At 44.9% G+C, this 21,673-nt stretch overlaps 1 protein-coding gene across 1 annotated transcript in view; it reads right to left on the bottom strand.

Moving 5' to 3' along the window:
- Nucleotides 1–5,082: 5,082 nt before the first annotated feature.
- The window catches only part of TMEM178B (transmembrane protein 178B), a 403,362-nt gene continuing 386,771 nt past the window's right edge, over nucleotides 5,083–21,673 (bottom strand). The window contains exon 4 of the mRNA XM_003777151.5: nucleotides 5,083–14,959. Coding sequence (XP_003777199.2) covers nucleotides 14,709–14,959 — 251 coding nt within the window. The 3' untranslated portion in view covers nucleotides 5,083–14,708. The remainder of the gene's footprint in view (nucleotides 14,960–21,673) is intronic.

Below are 21,673 nucleotides of genomic sequence, written 5' to 3'. Positions count from 1 at the left end.
GGCAGGTATTATTTTATTATCCCCACTTGTTGAGGAGGAAAGCGAGGCACACAGAGGCTAAATATCTTGCCCAAAGTTACAACACTAGCAGATGGTGCCAAGTTTGAGCTCAAGTGGTCTGACTCCAGAGTCCTTGCGTGTAACCATAAGTTAAACTGTCATGAATGAAATCTTTGCAATCTAGCTTACAAAGAACACAAAAGAGGTGACAATGAGGATGATGGCTTCCAGTTCCCTCATCCTTCAGATCTACTTGGTCACATGGTCCGGGATTTCTCAGGAAGAGGCAAAAGCAAGCTCCTCTCCTGGGACTACCCAAGCCTGCTCTCCCGTGGTGATTGAAACCCTTGTGGTCTTATGCACACCTGCTCTGAGGCTACTATAGAGTCAATGCTTCCCTGACACCTGCTCATTAGGCCTTGTTCCCCTGGTACTTACCCTAAAAACCAGAGTTAGACCCAGCAGGAAGGGTTTTTCTATGGACATTAGTTTAAATTGATGCTTTTTCTGGTGTGGCTTTGAAACCTTAGACTGATTTTTTTTTCATTGTCTTTTGAAGTCCTATGTGATCATTATTCTAGATAAAATACACTAGCAGCTGAGCCCGGCTCACATCTGTAATCCCAGCACTTTGGGAGGCCGAGGTGGGCGGATCACCTGAGGTCAGGAGTTTGAGACCAGCCTGGCCAATATGGTGAAATCCCATCTCTATTAAAAATACAAAAATTAGCCAGGCGTAGTGGTGTGCACCTGTAGTCCCAGCTACTCAGGAGGCTGAGGCAGGAGAATCGCTTGAACCCTGGAGGTCAAGGTTGCAGTGAGTCAAGATCAAGCCACAGCACTCCAGCCTGGGTGACAGAGCAAGGCTCTATCTCAAAAACAAACAAACAAAAACAAAAACCTAGCAGAAGTGTTGAAGCAATCTTTCAAACCACACCTAGGTAAATGAATGTTCCAGACCAGTGGACACAAATCCTTTGGGGATCATGTTAAAATGAAGATTTCGATTCAGTAGATCTGAGGTTGGACCTAAGATTTTGCCTTTTTGGCAAGATCCCAAGTGATACCAAAGCTCCTGGTCCAAGAACCACCCGTGGAGGAGTAGCAAGGTTCTAGAACATGTCTATCACTCCTAGCAAAGGAAAGTTCTGCAGAGGGAATGAGTATTTTCAATCCCAGATTTTCTCCTCTCCTGAATTAAAAATATTTCAGAGCATGATTTTATTACACATAGCTGTATACCTGTATAGGATAGTTGCAAAGACTAAACAGTGATTGAATACAATAAATGTGTTTTCACTTAAAATATTAACATATCCACTGTACATTTGCTGTCAGCTTTGGGTGTGGTGAGTGGGGTATGTGTGGGACACTAAACACTGGACAGGTTTCAGTTCAAAAATACTTCTTAGGCTGGGCATGGTGGCTCATGCCTGTAATCCCAGGACTTTGGGAGGCCGAGGCGTGTGGATCACCTGAGATTGGGAGTTCGAGACCAGCCTGGCAAATGTGGTAAAACCCTGTCTCTACTAAGAATACAAAAATTAGCCAGGCGTGATGGTGGGCACCTGGAATCCCAGCTACTCAGGAAGCTAAGACAGGAGAATCACTTAAACTAGGGAGGTGGAGCTTGTAGTGAGCTGAGATCGTGCTACTGCACTCCAGCCTGGGCGACAGAGCGAGACTCCATCTCAAAAAAAAAAAAAAAAAAGAAGAAGAAGGGCAAGATATAGAATCTGCTTAACAAAGAAAAAGGACAAACTGTGCATAGGAGGTGAAGGGAGGCTAACAGTTACTGAATAACGATTCTGGGCCAGGCACTCTCATATTTGCTAACTCTTCCATTTTCTAAAGTGGTGTGGGACAGAGGTGTTGGAATACCTGTTTTTACAAGACACAGGTTGAGGAGGCCAAGTGGCACAATTTATATGGGGAAGGACTTGAATCCAGACCTGCTTAAAGATTCAAGTACTGTGCTCTTTCCACCCTCATTCCCCTGTCCCCAGCCTCTTATGAAGGGCGCAGGGAGCTGCCTGAGAAGAAGCAGAGAGAAAGGAGACCGCTAGACATAATGGTCTTCCCGGGGAAAGAGGGCCATGGCTGGATTTGTCTGTAGAGGGAAAGAGAAGGAATATAGGATACCTGAAAGGAACTGTTATGTGGACAGGAAGTGTGTTTTGTTTGCTCTGACTCACCACATAGCTCAGTGTGTAGTAGAGGGTTGACTCAGCTCTGGGCTTGGATTACCCCAACTCTGCCCATCCCAAGGGAGCTCTGGCCTTTGGATCCTGGAGATAGATCACTTCTAAATTACCTCCATAGATCATTTAGAATACCTTGCCTGATGAGAATGCCTTTGTTCACCTGCTGTACCTTGGGTTATGCTAGATAGTTGATGCTAACAATGTGACTTATGGTGGAGACCTTGGCCGTGGGTCATCAGTTTGACCTCTGACAGGGCTGGAGACCGAGTAACTAAGGTTAGCCACATAGGTACTTCATGCCTAGGTGACTAACACCACCCCCCCAACCGCCCCCCGCAAACACACACACACACACACAAATCCCTGGACATCAAGGCTAGGTGAGCTTCCCGATTACCAATGCTTCTTCCATGTTGTCTCACGGTATTGCTGGGAGAATTAAGTGCTGTCTGTTGAAATCCACTGGAGGGGACAACTGGACGCTTGCGTCTGGTCTCCCCTGAACCCTGCCCTATGTGCCTTTTACCTTTGCTGATTGTAATCTGTATCTTTCCTGTGTAATAAACCATAACCCTGAGTATAGTAGCTCTTCTGAGTTCTATCAGTCCTTCAGACAAATCATTGAATCTGAGGGTGGTCTTAGGGACCTCTAAAGAAGAATTTAATACCAGCCATTAAGAATCCACTTGTGGAGGTGGATGGGGGAAGGCTTTAGTTTGGTTCAGACCAGTAAGCACCTGTTGAGCACTTGCTGCTCACCAGGTGCTACTAGTTGTTGGGATACCGAGATGAGTAAGTCAGAATCTCTGCGCTTCAAGACAGCTTAGTGCCTGCGAGGATCCCAAGGAAAGCAATACTTTCATCCAGAGGTGCTAAGCACCATGAGAGACACAGCATGCTGCCACAGGGTTAGGGAAAGAGCTCTTCACCCAGGTGGGTGTTCAGGGAGGAAGGCTTCTTGGAGGAGACTGCCCTCTATGAATCACCCTGGGTATTTTGAGGGCTTGGTTATGGCTCTTGGAACTGCCTGTCTGCAATTATTTAACAGCTCTCACTAGGAACATTTGCGCCCAGAGGCTCTGAAGCTAAGGTGAGGAGGAGGAGGTTGTGTTTCCCACAAACCCAGGTCTCTGCTAAACTCTGTGGGCTGCATAATTCATTTGAGACACGGAAATCAAAGTGGTGCTGCATTGGAAAAAGGAGAACAGAATGTCTCCTGTGGTTTACCTGAGGCTGTCCACAGAGCACTGGGGCCTTCTGCCTCAAAGAGCTGCTGGCAACTGCATCCACCCCTCAGGTCATGATGCTGCAGCATAGAAGTCCCAGGATCTGGTGAGAATGTCTTCCCCATCCTACTCACCCCTGCCCGGGCTGGGGCAGACACTCTTTAATTCCACCTGTTTTCCCCGGAAGGTGCAAGGGTGGAAAGTCTTGCTCACTTCTTAAGATCAGTGGTATTTCCATTCTTTCTCTCTTCTAAGGGACATTACTACCGAGGTGGAGTGGAGCTCTCCCATTTCTTCAAGTTCTTTTCCGCTTGTAAAACCCTCCCCTCATCTATTCTATAAGCCACCTGCCCTCACCTGCACTTACTTTTGAAATGCTTTACTGTATCTGTTACCTCCAGGATGCCCCTTTTAAAAAAGTTCCACAGCTGATATTACTCTGTATCAGAGTAAATCCATGCAGGTCTTCTTGTGCAAGGCCCAGCACTATGCCCATCTTTCCACAGAGGCTACTAGCCACGACACTAATCACTGTCATGGTTTATGTCACACCCACTTGGCCGCTCTCGAGATCTACCACACGGAGATGCAGCAATATACCTCTCATTCAGGTATCCTTCCTCTCCCTCAGCCATCCCACCTCTAATGGACATTTATTCTTTCGGGCTGCCCAGATCTAGGTTTGGGGAATTGTCTATTCCATGCATCTTGGTGGGAGGCAGGGCTCATCCCTCAAGAGAGAAGATCAAAAGGCTCTAAACCTGTTTTCTCAGTCTCCTTAGATGGCGCACCCATGTGGGATTCCGACACCGGAGCTACTGCCTGAGAGAAGAAGGACCCTGGGGATTCATCCTGGTGGAGGTGGCAGCAGAAGCAGCGCCATACAGCCTCAGGGCAGTAGCAGCAGCCGGGCGAGCTGTGGTGCCCAGAGTCCAGCAGCGGTGACTGCAGTGTCCAGATCAGCATGAGATGTGATTCTGGCTGCTCAGCCACGCGTTTCTTCTTGCCTTCCTTCCTACAGGCTTCCAGCTACCCGTGTCTCGTCAGTAAATTACTTTCCCACTTATATCAGACACAGCCAGTTTCTTTCACCGTAAACGCTGGCTGAGATACACCACCCTTTACAGAGCACTTGCCTCTCCAGTCCATTTCCCTCCTCCCCTAGCCTCCCACCCAGGTGTGAGCCCAAACCTTTGAAGAGGTAGATGGGTGGAAAGGAACTGTGACTCAAAGTTAGGGACAAAGCTGATGAAGACTAGGAGAGAAGTTTCTCTCTTCACTGGAAACTGGGAAACAGGTTGAGGGGTTAGAATGTAATTAGTCATTCCAGCATCTCATAAAGTCTTTTAAAAAGAGTTATTAATGCCAGTAATAGGAAAAAAAGAACAACAGTTTTCCTGTTTTTCTCTTCTGAATCCCTCTCCATTTTTTCTTCTTTCACCCAACGTGCAAAGCATGTACCTTTGGCCTTCACATGATTGAAATGTTTGCTATCTATTTTCTTCTGGATTCAAGTTTTCAGCTGGTTATCTACATAATAATTGTACTTTTTTTTCCTATACAGAACCTGAGGGAAAAATACCCTTCACCATCAAACACTGCAGCCTCCACCCACCCCCATCTTGCTCCCTACCCCTAAGCAGACACAATCCTTTAAAACACACAACATAATCTTCTTTATTTAATTGTTTAATCAGTTTACATTCCACAACTGACAGATTATTTATTTTTATTTTTTCCATGAACAAGTCATTTAATTAATTACCAGACACTTGTTTTTCTTCAATCGATGGAAATACAATATTTCTGCCAATTCGAAAAAGAAAATTGCAAGATGCAGTCAGTTTCAGTGAAGTCCCCAAATGCTCTCTGCTTCCTCAGTCCTTTCAAAGTCACAGGAACCTGGCAATTTCCCTTTTTATCCCCCCTCCCACTTCCCTGTTAAATTTACCTCTCAGAATATCACAATAGTTTCAAGATCTGATTTGAATCACCTTTCCTGTAATTAATTAATTATGAGAAGGAACAGACAGTACAATAGATCTGATAAGATGTAGCATTCTTGTTAAGATTAAACAACACATTTATTCACATCATATCAGAACAAATTAACATAATATTTTATCTTATTTTAGCACCAATAACCACAGGAATTGCTACCTCCAAGGGCAGAGGCGTTGTTAGAATCCTGCAGTACACACCACTCCTTGTCTGACCAATCAGAAAGCACTATGCAAATTAAAATAAAGGTAAATAAATTTATATTGACTGAGCAATAATCTGGTGGGCCATAAACACTCCAGGCGTTTGAGAGTTTTGTCGGTTATGGTCCCTATCTAATGACCATATATAAAACATACTCACAAAATCAGCTCATTTTTGCTCAGTAACACAGGGCTCAGAATGTTATATTTTAAATCAATCAAACCTCGTCATACTGACTGTTGAAATGCTTTGAGAATACCCAAGGGTTGGCTCCTTGCATTTTATTCTGTTCTCTCCATTAAGATCTCGATACTTATCTTTTTCGCAAACAAAAGAGGTTTCTTCAATCCTAAGGAAGGTCTCCAGGCAGGGAAGAGAGGTAGGCAATGGTGGGTTGAGTCCCAGTGCAAGTAGCACTTGTCACCAACACTGCCACCTCCTAGGAGTCCCAGTCTGCCTGTGGCCACTGCCCTTCCCAGGGTATCTCCTTTTTAGCATTTGACTTTAAGATAAATATTTAAGAAAATTAAGGGATTCAGAAAACAGCTCCAAATATTGGTGAGATGATCTTAGCAGGTGACTGGCCCAGATGACGAAATGTTGTAGAGATCTTTGTTCTTGACAAAGAGAAGGGCTGCCTGCCCCTTCCCCACTATATGATAAAGGGATCAGGTTAAGGGGTCGGGGGCAGTAGCTGACATTCCTGCAGCTGAAGAATATGACCTGCTTTGGCCTCTAGGACTTGGACAGGTCATCAGGGACATGACTGGGGCAGCACCGACACCCTCTGGGGGAAGATGTGACATGCAGTCCACAGGAGTGGTCATCTCGTCTTACTAAGCAGGTGAAGCAGAACTTCCAGAGGCTGAGACAGCAGCCTCGACATAGCTCTGTGCTTTCTACTCTAGGCCAACACAATAAGACTCACTCCTGCCTTCGTCAGCTATGACAAGAGCTATGGCAGTGAGTGACCCACCAGGGAGGACCACCCCATCAGTCTCCTAATGAAGAACCTAAGTCCGTGCTGTCCTAGACAGCAACCAGTAGTCAGGTGTGGCTACTGAACACTGGAAATAGGTAGGGCTGGGCCCAATTGAGATGTTTTCTAAGAGGAAAATCACATTGGATTTTGAAGACTTCATTTGGAAAAAAGAATGTAAAATATCCCAGTAATTTTTATATTGATTCCATGCTGAAGTGATACTATTTTTGATAGGTTAAAATGTAGTCTGAAAATTAATTTCACCGATTTTAGCTGTTTCTTTGGACTTTAAAAAATGTGGCTACTAGAATATTTTAAATTGCATATGTGGCTTGGATCATGGTTCCATTGGATGACGCTGGTCTATACTACCTTCCTGAAGCTGGTTCCATCACTGTGACCCAGCAGAGGAGAGTAAAGTTGGGATTGAGGTGCCTCCAATCATGGGTTGGGTCACTGGCCAAGCTCGATGTGCCTCCCCTCTCCGGGGCAGTTGGTCTTCTCAGCCCTGCAGGGAGACAGCTGTTTATGCTGCAGATTTACCTAATCCCTGCTCCTCTTTCCTACTTCCTATTACTTCAGGGTTACTGCTTTGAGGATCCTTCTCTGCTGCCTTGCTGAGGATTTTCTGGTGATTCTGCCATCTCTCCTTCCCAAAGCTCCCTTCATCTTACCTCTGCTCCCAACCCACATCTTCTGCCTACTGCCTCCACGCCACCACTGCCTCCGCCATCTTCAGTCTTATTTGGTAGCAACGTTGGCCAGACTCCCTGCTTCTGACACTGCAAGCCACATTTATATGGTGAGTCATAAATTACAAAGCAATTCACGCATCAAATCCTTGGATGCTCTTTCTCCTACCCCAGCCCAGTGCAGCAAAGCTCAGTCAGTAGAGACAGATAGTAAAATGAGATTGTCAAAGCGGGTGGGAAAAGCAATCTGAGGATGAAAAGGTAGATAGAAGGCTCTGGACTCTGAGTGCAAACTGGCTGTTAGCTCAAGGTCACTTTCTGAGGGGCGAAAGCAGGGGCCAGGAGTAGCAGAGAGAAAACGTCTCCTAATTTACCTCCACACAGTAAGCACACACTGGCAAGGGCTCAAAGTCTCTCTAAAAATAACAGCAAAATACACAAGGGGACTGCGCACCCCCAGAGCCCTGGAAGCCCCTGATCCCCATTTGGCTGAGAAGACGTGGAGACAAGGTGAGGTAACGAGACTCCCCCAAGGCCCCAAGTGAGCCGGTGACAGGGCCACTCATGCCACCCCAGAGTCAGCTCTTTGTCATGACCCTTGCCATGACCCTTCAAACATTGCTGATTTACTTTTATTTTGGGGGAAGTACATTCTACTTTACAGGGAAAAACCTTTAGAACAGAGAGTTCTAAGCAGATACTGGTGACTGTGAGAGAAACAACCAGAAAAAAACCTCTTGTGTCAATGGTATCCCTCCCTTCAAATCCCACCCTAAGTAAGTCAGGATTTTAGGGCCATCCACATAAGTCCTCAGAAAACTAAGGGCTACATCATTGCATTTGTTTAATCTCAATCTCCCTCCCCTTTATTTTCAGTTTTCACTTTTATTTGTACATTTTTACAGATAGTCTTGAATAGCAAAACAGTCACACCATGGGTGGAAATGGGGAAGGAGTATGAGAATGAGTTCGTGAAAGCTCTTCACGGGAAAGGCTTCGTCACGCTCACAACACAGACGCACTGGTACAGATGGACTGGAGAGGGTCTATGGGTGACCCGGAAAGGAAAGGAAAAGCTCAGCCAGTGGGAAGAATGGGGTTCTGGAGAGGAGAGAGGGATACAGAATTCCTTAAGGAGCAACACCTGGTCCTTGGGAATGAAGTGTGGGAGTTGCATTTGCTGAGGTTGGTGTTTGCCAAAGAGATGCCAGCTTCTTCGAACTACTGTTGTGCAACTCTTCATGTTCAGACCCAGTTTTCTGTTTTTCACACCTGAACATACACCCCCCTGCTGTTGGGTGGCTCCCCCGTTACCGGCTGGGCTCTATCTACAGAGAGAGCAATGGCTTCCCTTCCCTTGGAGGAAGTCTCACTCTCACACGGACACTTGATCCACTGCAAAGCAGAAAGTGTGCAGACCCTTTGGGAAGGGCATTCTTTTCTTGTTTAGAACCTAGGATTCTGTTTTTCCCAAACAGGAACACACCCAGACATGTCTTAGTGAATATACCATCTAAAGGGCTTCCTTATATGAATTCATGTTTTTGACGAAGCTACTGGCTTCAGCAACTGACAAGAGAAAGAAGATCCCAGCTCCTTGAGACTTGGTCTCATCCTAAACTTCAAAGATCATTGAAACCTTTCAGAATCTGATTTGCTTCCACCCATTCCTTTTGGGAATGTACAGCTAGAAATAATGTTAGGAGAATAAAAAAAAAAATACTAAGGCATTGACCATGTGCCTTGGTTAACAGTTAACTAGTTTAGCTCATGTATGCTATTTGCCCCATATGATTTACTCATTCTGTCACCTCTGGGAATAACTGAGATGGATAAAAGTGCCCTTTGCAAAACTGGCTCTAGACAAAAGGAAGTCTAGGAATAGGTAAAGTAAAATAAGGAGCCAATTTCTCTGTGGGACCTGAATGAAGAATAGAATCCTTTAAGTGTGCTTAAGTGGGACAGGTCCAGCCCTGTTCAGCAACAAAGATGACCTTGCTCTCTGGGTTATCCTTCAGCAGTGAGGCACAGACACTTGATGTGAGAATTCCATTCCAGCGGGGGGTCTTCTGAAGGATAATTAGAACATACATAACTCATATGACACTTCATGTTTGCAAATCACTTTGCAATTTCTTTGTCACCCTTAATATACCATGAGGTAAGGTGTTATCACTTATCCTCATTTTGTAGATGAGGAAGTTCAAGTATGGAGAAGACACAGTGCCCAGAGTCACAAATCATTTCAGTGCAGAGCTGTAGTGAAATTTACAGTAACTGTTATACAAGTGTAGCTTAATGAGTGAGTTACTCTGGCTTCCGCATTCCTACATCTATGATTAGATTGAGATGGCATCTGACAAAAAAAAAAAAAAAAAAAAAAAGGAAAGAAAAGGAAGGAAGGAAGGAAGGAAAGCAGGCAGACAGGCCCAAATAGAAATCTTTTAGCCCTGCTCCATCCTGCCCCTAAGGTCTGGCATTAAACTTTTAGGCCTCTTTGCTATCTCTGGGGGCTCAGGGCCCTGCACTCTTGCTGCCAAGAACACAGGGTCAACTCAACGCAGACCAGTGTAGTTCTGTGGCTGTACACTGCTCACATGGCCCCAGCTGCCAACCCAGAGACAAGCACTCATTGGGGAAGTTTTGAGGTCATAACCATTTGGATTGGGCCCACGGTAGATCCCTCAGAGTGACTGGATTATGAAAAATCTTGTAGTCTTTTTTGTATTTTATTTTTCTTATTTTCTACAATGAGCAGGTATTATTCAGGAAAGAAATCCGATACTCAGTAATCACATATTCTAAGAACTAGGAACAATGTTTAAGAAACATTTTGCATCATGGCAGTATCAATGAAAAGAGGGCAAACACAGCCCCGGACACTGAGAGCTTTGAGAGACAGACACCAGAATCACGTGTGTATGTCAACTCTGGTGGGGTTCTTAAAAATCTGCCCCCTTAGTCTATCCCATACCAGCTGGAAGATGGCATGGAAGGCAACACTGCTGGTGTGCACCAGCTCTTTCTATCTGCACTGAAATCACCTCTCACTCAGAAACGTCGTATTTCCCTGGAAAGGGCTGGCTGTGTCCCCTGGGATGGATGTGTCCCCTGGGATGGGTAAGTCTCCTGAAGAGAGGGAACATTTTCAGAAAAGCAACTTCACTTTAACTACAAGAATCAACCAAGCATCCCCTACAAACCACACCAAAGGATGACCAGAGTGTATCTCTTCCCACTCCTTCCCCCAGATATTTGAAAAATCAGTTAACACTCAGCGCATAATCCAGGTGAAGAGAGAGTCCATTCTAAATGCCTCTGGGTGATGTACCTGAGTTCATTATTCTGAATTTGACCCAGGTGGGCATCTTTGGAGACCTAAGCAGCACATCCTCCCACTAAATCAAGACAGCTACACACAGTGCATTCATTTCCGGCATCTTATCATGAGTGTGGATGAATATTGAGATATAGGGCCTAGTCTCAGAGTCTTCGGATATCCTTCCCTCTTGTCACAGGAGAGGCAAGCATTGCTAGGTGGGACTACTCATCCCTGATGGGAAGATATGCACCTGGGCTCAGGACGCATAAGAAAGTCTTTGTCTAGATTTGGAGGAGTTGTCCAGTCTCTGTGACTCCATGATCCCTGAAGTTGAAAGGGTAGGCTTGTTGAAAAGCTAAGGCTTGGAGGAGGATTGAAGCTGGAACAGGCACAGATTTTATTTTTTCATATTTTGATGCCAGGGAGCCACAGACCTCCTTATAAAACCTACAGCCACAATGAACAAGGAAGGGGGCTGCTTGGAGTCTAGGAGCCTCTCTGCAGATGAATTACTTATCTATGTTAATTGACCAAAGTTGATGCAGGAGGAAAGTAGGAGTGAGTGGAGAGAGAGGAAACGGAAACAGAAGAAGAAACCATAACTCCCAAAATAAGGAGAAAAAGATATGGGACCTCTCTCTAGGTAGAATACCTCACTTTCCTGAATCTCAAGGTAGTAGAGTAGGGAGGGCAATAAAAGTTGCAATGGGCCCCAGGCTCAAGGTTGACTTGCATGGAGCTCAAAGCAGATGCATGTTCATATGCCAGTAAGAAGTTTGAACTTGACCTGGGGTTGCGGCTGGTGAGGTCATTGACCCTGAATGCCCTCATAAGGTTGGGTTCTACTTTGATTTGGAGGTAGCAGAGTCTGACCTACAGAGCCTCACAAGTCAAGGCTCCTCTCTTCCTCCTCCTCATCTCCCTCAGCTACCTCACAGCTAGAAAGCTTCCGTAACTGGTTGGAGTCACATGCTTTAATCTGTGGTCAAGCCCTTATGCTAGAGGGATCAAGGTCACCTGAGAAGTCCTCCCGTTGGCCAGGACTTGCCCTCTGAAAGGGGCCTCTATCCTGGTCATGTGGCTGGGCGTCTTTTGCTTCCCAGCAGGATCAGATCCCAAAGTGTGTTCGTACTTATCTAGCCCCGCTATCAAAGAAGTCACTCAAAGCCCCTGCTCTGGGCTGGTGAGTTGAGCCCAGGTTGTTTACATCTTTCCTGGGAGCTTTCTAACATTTCAGGAACTCTCAAGGTTTCAAAGGGATGCAGTAAGCTTTGCTAAATGTCTGTCACAAAGACAATAATTGGATACAGCAGATAATCTATTCATTGAAAGTATGGGATTTTTTTTTGTTTAAAAGAGGATATAAATAATGATAGGTCTGTGAGCCAGCATCCTCAAACATGGTTACTTACAAAAAGTTTAAATGGTTCATAGCAAATTTCCCCATTTAGAATTTTTCCCCTCTCTCCTGCAACTGGAAAAAAGCTGGAATTTCAGTGTGGTCATAGACAAGCCCTCTCCCCCAAATGAATGCTCATGAACACCTGTCTGTCCCTTCCTTGGCAGAGCCCCTTCAGGACACTTGGGAGGAAGACACAAGGCCTCTCAATCTGAGATACTTTTCTTCACTTTTCCTTAAGCCCAAGTATGCCCTTCCCCTTAAGGGAGAAATCTAACTTTTCAAAGAAAATTAGAAATAAATGCCCAATTGAAAAACTGGGTTTTCCTGAAAATTATTTCCCTTCTCATAGAATAAATCCTTTGTTTTAAAAATAATCCTTAGAACCCCATCTGGAAGCTAACAACTTTTCCCATTGCACACCTTACCCTATCGCCCAGCACACCCACACACAGGGAACTCACACACGAGACCTTTTGCAGAAGCTGACCAGCGTCCCCAGTAAGGAAGTCTTGAGTAGTGCACCAACACCTGTGTGCAGGTGCGTACTGACACAAACGTACACAAAATGCACCAGAGAGATACACATACAGAGAGATCCACATTCAACCCCATTCATGCACATCAGATGTCATATCATATCCAGATATGAATTACACACACACAGTTCAAACGAGCAGATGAGGGTGGAAGATGGACGAGAGAGAAGGTAAGTGGTTAGTAGGTGAGAAAAGGAGGAGGGTGGTAGGAAGATGGGTTGGAAGACGCGTAAATGAAACAGATCACACAGCAGTGGAAGGAAGGCTGCTGAGTGCCTGGCAAAGCTCCCAAAGCATATTTGTTTATGAAACAATGGGATTCTCTGCTACATAGTTGACCATGGCTACGCCAGCTCAGGGATTCTCACCTGGCCTCCCGAGGGCTGCTGGGCACCAGCAGGCTCACTGAGATGACTGTGAGCGGCTCCAGCCCACTCCAGCAGACTCCCACCCCTACAGCGTTCACAACTCTCTGGCTGACTTTGCTTGCCAGCACCTGCAGTGCTAATTTGCTCAAATGAGCCCGAGACACTGGGGTGGATTTATTCCACCTCTGTTTGGGTGCTAGCCACTAAGACTGTTATTTTGGGATTCATGGCCTTGAATATCAAGAGGGAAAGGAAGAGGATGGAAAGAGTCAAGAGTTCTGCATTAATTTACACAATATCATACAAACTTGAGCCCATGGGAAATGGAGGTGCTCTCTCTGCATGTGACCCACTTCCTTTCATTTGTACAGAGGTCACCCCTAGGGAAAGGGGAGATGTCCAGTGACAAAGGACAGCTTCTATAATGGGGAGTGAAGGTCTTGTTGGTTTATGTTCTTGTACAACAGCAACAAGAGCAACATTCCTTCTCTCTCCTGAACCATGTGTTCCCGCTCTTCTCTCATGGCTTATGTGCCCAGCTGTGTCTTGAACTTCCAAAATTAGAGGACTAAATCGTGCAGAATCCCAGAGCTGTAATGTGGAGAACCACGGGGGTCCTCTGGCCCAGTGGCTTTGTTCTTGGTTCTGCCCTCTGGAAATTTCAGCTATACCAAAAACAATAATTTAAAAAAACACAACACAAACAATAAAACCCCACACTCAAGAAACATCCACCATACACACACACACACACACACACACACACACACACAGACACACGCACGCACACACTCCAGGGATCTGTAGCTGCAGAATTGGCACCCTTATAGGCCTGTCCCTCATGACAATTTCTAGGTCTCTGGGCCTCTATCTGGGGCCATGAAACCGCTACAGTGATAGAGAGACAACAGTCATAATGCAGTATTTCTATTTAAAAGGTAGAAAAGAAAAAAAGGAAACCACCCGAAGTACACATGCACGCACACCCACACACACACATCACAGCATGACTCCAAGGCTCCAGTCTGCCCAGGGAGTGCAGGTGCGGCTGGGGACAGGGTGGCCTCTTGTTTCACTGGGTGTAAGGCAGCTGGAAGGTAAGACTGGGTTGTCTGAGCATCCACCGAAGCGTCCTTTCATTGATGCAGATCTTGCCTCTCAGCATGTTCTCTTCCCTTCCCACCTATGAAACATTGTCCAAAAGTTTGGCAGCAAAGAGAAAACGTCCTTCTCAGTTTGTTTTCTCTTCCACTCCTTGTGTGTTGCTGGTGGGCTGGGAAGGAAGTCCGAACAGGAAGAGCAGGAGAAGAAGTGATTCTGAAAATGGCCTCAATGATTTGGTTACATTCTAGGAACTAAGGGCTTTGTTACCCTGTGATATGACTGGTTAAGGGTGGCATCCTCTCCCGTTGGCCCAGTGGGTGGCACTTCCTTCTCTACATCTGTGCTGCCTCAGACCCCTGCCACTGTCCCTTCACCACCCCATCCTTGCCAGTGATGGGGATCAAGACGCGGTTGCAAGTGGTGGTGTTTGCTCTGTCTTCAAGAGACCATGAAGCCAAAAGTCAAGAACTGATGGAAGAGCCACAGGATGGAAAAACTTTCCCCATCTCAGAGATGAGGCAACACAAAGTCCGGCGAAATGCAGGTGCCTGAGCCAACTCAACTCTACCTTGGCACTGGCATCGTCTTGATTTAGTTTAGTTTTGTTTTATATATGTATATTATATATATATATTTATATATATATATGTATGTATGGGTTTGTTTTTTAGCACACTGTCCCGTTCTCGGGTCTGGATTTAGGGTAGTTGGTCCTCGGGACAGGTTGAACAGAAGGGGCTAAGGTACAGAAGAATCCCGAGATGAGTGTGAGGCCCAGGCCCCCCCATGCACAGAACATGGACCAGCCATAGCCATGGCTGATGTCATCAGGGAGTCCGTACAGGTAGCGTGGGTAGCGTGACAGCTCAAAGTTGATCCCGGCCACACAGGTGCACAGTGAAATGATGCAGAAGGTTCCTGGAGGACAAGGGAAAAGACACAGGATGGGGAAATGGAGAAGGAAAGGGGAGAGGAGAGGGAGAGAGAAAAAGAAAAGTTAATATTATTACATTTTCAATTTTCTTGAGTAGGAAAAATGGGAAGTCTAGGTAAGAGCAGGTTATCACCAAGGTCAATATCTGGAAATATTCATGTAGCGGAGAATAGTATTAAAGGATCATCACTTCATCACTCTCCAATAATGGCCCAGTCTTGGACACACTCGGGAAGTCTCTCCTTTGGGAAGATACTAAATAGATATCTCGTGAGCATTTTGTGTGGGGTAGAGTGAGCAGAAGAGCATTCAGTTCATTTTCCTAAAGCATTTTAAATTCATTGTATTTCTTTGAAGACATGGAAAACACCTCCTGTTTGCTACTTCTTTAAAGAGAAAAACAATCTTTTCTCTTTCTTACACATAACAACTTACTCATACAGTATTAGGTTTTCCTTTAATCTGTTCATCAACAATTCTTCCAAAACCTGGAAATATTTTCCTTTTTCCTATAAGACTTTCCCAAAGTGTTCTCTCTGGAATGCCAACGCTATGAGATCCTTTACAAAGTGAGAGGCAGAGTCAAACGACGGGGAATCCTGCTCATGACTTCTCACCCATGAACACGCATCATCCACATTAATATTAAGGTAACTAATCTACCCTACTTTATGAGGAATTTCACAAACTTATTGATGATGGGACGTCCTCTTAAAAACATTACTTATATCAGTCTCTAATAAGAAAACTGCTATAAGAGGTAGAATGATATGAAATGGTTTAGAATTATAAACCCATTTTAAACTAATACAACAAGTTTTTGGTGTGCCTAAAATGAATTCAATAACTTTCCTCTGCATTTGCCGTGTTTTCTGTTCTTTATGTAACCACTGATAAGAGAGCAATGAGCAGAAGAAGGATGTATAGTTTGGGAAGGCTGGGCTGGGTCAATGGAAGGAAGAAAAAGGAAAAGCATTTTTATAGGGAAGGAACAAAAGGAGGTGCATTCAATTTTATATTTATTATTAAAACTCTTGCTTTCTAACAGCCAAGTTTCTTTAAGATTGAGCCTTGTTTCTTTAAGATCTAGCCTAATTTTTTCCAGAAGCTTCCTGGAAGACAAGGAAGAAAATATAGAGTGGAAGAATGAGGCTCACGAGCTCGTGATAATTTAAATGGCCACAGTTGACCCTAAAATAAGTATTAAGTGCTATGTGCTAGGAACTGTGCTAATGATATAGTGGTTAAAAATGAATTATTTAGGCAGATAGTGAGGGTAAAGAAGTCCTCGGTAAGGTTTTCCTTTTAATAAAAAGCAGCCCCCAAAACATTTCTTTGAGCAAATGAGCAGCCTGTAAAATTGAGCTGCGACATAGATAAGCAAGCTGGAAGCTTGCACGGGTGCATACCGGCAGCTGTGCCAATAGGAAAAGGCTGCCTGGGGGCTAGGCATGTTCAACATGGTGGCTGCATCTTCCCTTTTCTTTGTCAACCACATGAACAGTAAGGAGCAAACAAGATGGTGCCCTCCAGGTAGAAAATCCGTTTGCATAATGAAAAGATTAGGATGGGGTGGCCAGCTTCATCGCGCCCTATGTAAATGTCACACCTGGTTCAACCAATCTTTGAGCCTTATGTAAATCAGACGCCACCACCTCAAGCTGGTCTATAAAACCCTATGCACTTCGCCACAGACTAGAAGTCCCACTTGGGCGCCCTTCTCTTTCTGCAAGAGAGAGAGCTATTCTCCTTTCTCTTTCTTTTGCCTATTAAACCTCCAGTCCTAAACCCACTTCTTGTGTGTCTGCGTCCTCGAGTTCCCTGGTGTGAGATGACAAACGTTGGATAATTACCCCAGACAATGACGCTGCCTCACTAAGTATGTGGCATGTATTGAAACCTTTATTCATAAAACAACTCTAAGATGTGGGTTATATTATCCCCATTTTACTGATGAGGACGTTGATGCCCAGAGAGCTTAAGTCATTTGCCTAAGATCACACAGCTAGTAACTGGCAGAGTCAGGTTACAAACTCAGGCAGGCTAGTTCCAGAGCTTGCAGTCTCATCCACTGTACTGTTTACAACTGGTGCCAGGCAAAGTGGGTCACTTCATGGGTTTCCCTTGTTTCACACCTAGGTTCCAGATGCCTTCTCTCTCACTCGGCATGGGTTAGGGCAGTTTGTAGTTTTGGAGGACTCAAAGCAGATCGCTGAGCCCCACACCCACAGTTTCTGGTTCAGGAGATCTGGGGTGGGGGCCTGAGAATTTGCATCCTGAAGAAGTTCTTGGGGCATGCTGATGCTGCTGGCTCAACGACCACACTTTGGAGCTATAGGATTTGAAACAAGTTTTTACTGGAGAAAGATAAAACTGAATCGGCCAAAGCCCAGATCACAGAGGAAGAAATACAAATGGATTGTACATGTGAAAAATGGTCAATTTTACCAATAACCAAAGAATTGAAAATTAAAAGCATAATGATAACCTATCAAATCAGCAACATTTTGTTTTATTTTATTGTTGTTTTGCTTTTTTTTTTTTTTTTTTTTAAAGATCATCTCCAAAACTAGTAAGGGGGCAGTAAAATAGACAATCCCATAGACTCCAGGGGGAGTGTAAGCTGGTGTTTCCTTGCAGAAAAGTGATTTTTAAAATACTCATACCTTCATCCTAGTAATTTCACTTTAAGAAAATAATCCCACCTGGGGACAAATATTTAGGTATGGACATGTGTAAGATTTAGATATGAAGATGTCTGTGGTGAGGATACATTGAGGAGCAGCTGTTGGAGGGCAGATCAAATGAAGCCCCAGATACTGGGCAAGCACTGTTTTCAGAGCTGAGAAGTTTGACCTTTATGTAGGGTCAAGGCACTTTGGTGACTTCAATCTGCATTTCCAAAGTCAGATTGAAGTCAGAAGTGTAGAGGGCAGCCCAGAGGTAGGGAGACCAGTTAGGAGGTTGCCGTGGTCATCAGGGAGAAGGGGGAAGTCTGGCAAGGTGGGAGCAGAGCTGGGAGCTCCGAATGGCTTAGTAGATGATTGTTTACTCAATGATTCTTTGTAGAAACAACTGAAGGTAACCTGGGCGCAGTGACAGTATGACTAAAATGCATTTGTGTCACACATGTATGCATTTGTATTTGTGCATGTGTGTGGATGCATTTGTGCATGTGTGTGATGTGTGTGTGTAGTGCCATCAATGCTTGTAAGAACAGTACTCCAAACTTGTGGGAGTTACAGAACATCATCGTTTTTTTCATGTTGTGCACTAGGGCTCAAACTGAATTCTCTGATGGTCCCCAGGGTGGATTAGGTCTCAACCTAGACTCCCTGAATCAGAGGGTCTTGGGGAAGAGCATGGGAATCTATAGTTTTTACAAGCTCCTCAAGATGACTTCTGTTGGTCAGCCTGCTTGAATCCTTGTGTGGGGCAAAGGTGCTTTGTATGACCTGGAGAAGTGATTCCAGGTGGGTGGAAGCAGCGGCAGGAGAGGAGAATGAGGCAGCCTGCAGGACACAGCCAAGGCAAGAGCAATTGCCTGGGGTGGAAGAGTAAGAGGAAGCTGTGTCTTGGCATTAGTTTCAAATAAACCAGATTCCAGCAGACCAAAGCCAGCTTGCTCGTGCCTCACCTACTGTGGATGCTTCCAATTGCTGGTTTGTGAACCTATCATTGGATATGTAATGCTATAATTTACTAAAATTTAGATTTAGGACAGAAAGGGGGGGCAGTGAGGTGAGTTCAAGTTCAAGCCACCCTTGGGATGTTCAAGGCATTTGGAAACATGGATCTGGAGCCTGATAGAAAGTTCTGAGCCAGAAATGTGGTCTGAGTCATCATCTCATAAATTGAAGCTGTGGATGGGATTGAGGTCACCCAAGGACTTTATATAAACTGTTTCTACAGAGGATACTTAAAGAAATGGAGAAATGTCTTCTTATCAAAAGCCATGCTATGCTGGTGAAGTCCAGTGATTTGTTCTGAGACAGGAGGTCAACCTCAAGGAAACTGTGGTCTTCCCAAGCTGACAGTAGCTGATGAAGCTGGATATACATGATTCTCATGGCATATTCCACAGCAGGGCGGGCAAGACACAAAGGATGTGGCTGATGAATGGGGAGTGAAGGAATAAGGTCCGGGTGGACCTAAGTACCTGTAGAAAATGACTCGACTTCTTCATAACATTCATCTTGCTGTTCTGCTATACTAATAGGGTTGATGAAGAATCTTCCTGCCTTCACTTCCTGTTGGTTGCTCTGTGACTGTGGAACCTTTTGAAATTCTTTGTTAGCTCTTGTCAATATTCCCATAGACGAGAAAACACCTTTATGGCTCCCACTTGAGATGGCCCTTAAAGTAGACCACTGATACAACTTGCTCGGAAATTCCATGTGTCAAAGAGGGAAGAGTTGGAGGAGGTGTGATTAATTTCTATATATGCTACTGTTTTCTGTTATGAGCAAGGATTTATATGTTTTTAATGTATACATTTTTTGAGACAGGTTCTCTTCTCTTGCACAGACTAGAGTGCAGTGGTGCAATCATAGCTCACTACAACCTCTGCCTCCAGGGCTCAAGTGATCTTCCCACCTCAGCCTCCCTAGTAGCTGGGACTACAGGTGCATGCCACCATGCCCAGCTAATTTTTAAATTTTTTGTAGAGAGAGGGTTTCACCATGTTGCCCAGGCTGGCCTCGAATTCCTAGGCTCAAGCAATCCATGCACCTTGGCCTCCCAAAGTGCTGGGCTTATAAGGATTATAAATGTGAGCCACCACACCCAGCCAATAATTTATATTTTTATGTACCTCTCCACATAGAAGTTCAAATTTGAAAATGTGTACTACTAAGTAGAAATAGATAAATGTAGGTGCATAGTAGATCCTCGATAAAGGGACTGAATGAATAATGTGGTGCCATTCCCACTCAGCACCATATTCTGACAGTTTAAGTAATGATATGCTTTGACAAACATTGACTGAATCCCGTAGAGAGGGGGACAAAGGGGAGACATATGGGCAAGGACCCTGACTGACACAGATTTCTGCCTAGTGTGATGAACACAACTCTCTGCCTGTGGTTTGGTGGCAAACTGGGGAGTGTGGCGTTCAAAACTCCTCCCCATTGACTAGCTGAGGTTAGGGGGCAGGTCCTCTAGGAAAATATTTTAAATGGCTCTGCTGGAAAAGATGTCTAATTAAAAGATGTCTAATTACAGCATGGGAACTGCAACCTCCTCCATTACCCAAAGTTCAGCAGTCCCTTGTGCAAGTGGCACAAGCCTGGGGAGAGCTACTGATGCAGATGAGGGGGCTTCTGCTCAGAAAAGAGTCCGTATGCATCCCCTCTATGGGAAAGATAAAGTCCTGCTCTCCCCAGCAGGAGCAGACCATGGCCTCTGGGGCTAAGTCTTTGGGATCTGTCATGGTATTTCACATGAGCATTTATTGATACATAAGTGAGGATCCAAGAACTAGAATAAATAGTAATGCATAGTCATATCTTCTTAGTAACGCCCACTATGAATTGGGGTTTGGGTCTAATCCCAATCAGACTCCAATACTAACTGTAGTCATGGTGTAACAACAACATGAAAAGAGCTCTGCCCCCAACCCTTCCTTTGGGAGCTGGGTTCCGCTGTGTGCTCCACACACTGGCTGTAAGCAGTGCCAGGCATAACCCTGGCCAGGGCAGTCATAACAGTAAGAGTGGTGGCTGGTGGTAAGCAATGTCGGGTCTTGGAGAGTGGGCATTGGTGGCATAGTAACTGTGATGATGGGGAAGGAGGGAGGCATTCCTGTGGCTGTGGACGCCCTAGTATGCAGAACAGCAAATCAGCAAATATTTGTTGAACTTCTATGTTTGGGTCAAGCTTTATGATACATGCTAGGGACATCAAAGAAAGAATAAGACATGATCCCTGCCCTTAAGAATCTTTAATTAATCTAAAATAAGAATTAATCTTTAATGAATCTAAAATAAAAAGCTTTTTTAAAAAGCTTATACTCTAGGCAGGGATATGAGACGTGCATAAATGAAAAGTTGAAGATGAAGTGAAAATAGTATCAGACAGAGGGTGAAGAGACCTGAGTTTGTTGTCAGCCCTGAATGGTGGGTCCCTCATCTGTAAAATCAGGGAGCTGGAGTAGAGGACTGTAAGGTTCCCTCCCAAGTCTAGTAGTCTCTAGGAAGAGCGTGAGTCATAAATACCCAGTAGCAACTGGTAAGAGTTATACTCTGATACAGATGACAATGCTGGGTTCGGGAGGGTTTCCCACAGGAGTAGAGTCTTGAAGGAGGGACAGGGTTTCTGCAGACAGTAAGCAGAAAGAGGTCTCCACTAGGTCTGGAGAGCATCCCTCCTTTCATCTCAGTGCCCCGTTGTCCTAGGGCTCTGTGCCTGCGGTAAGACAGCATGCTCGCAGACAACACTTACTATGCCTCTAACTTCTGAAAGGCTTGCTGCTGCCCTCTGAGTCATGCTTCCATCATTTCTCACACAGACCGCTGTAACAGATCACTGGAGTCCTGCCTTCTACTTTTGCCCTCAAAGAGTAGCCAGTGGTATTTAAAAAAATTAATCAGATTATGATTCTTTGCTGCTTAAAACCTTCCAATAGCTTCTATCACACTCAGAACACAATCCAAATGCCTGTATTCCTGTATCCTGCGTGTCTGGCGTTACTTGAGTGC

The sequence above is a fragment of the Pongo abelii genome, chromosome 6 (genome assembly GCF_028885655.2).
Source record: "Pongo abelii isolate AG06213 chromosome 6, NHGRI_mPonAbe1-v2.0_pri, whole genome shotgun sequence".
In the NCBI taxonomy this organism is placed as follows: Eukaryota; Metazoa; Chordata; class Mammalia; order Primates; family Hominidae; genus Pongo; species Pongo abelii.
This window is presented reverse-complemented; position numbering and strand designations above follow the sequence as displayed.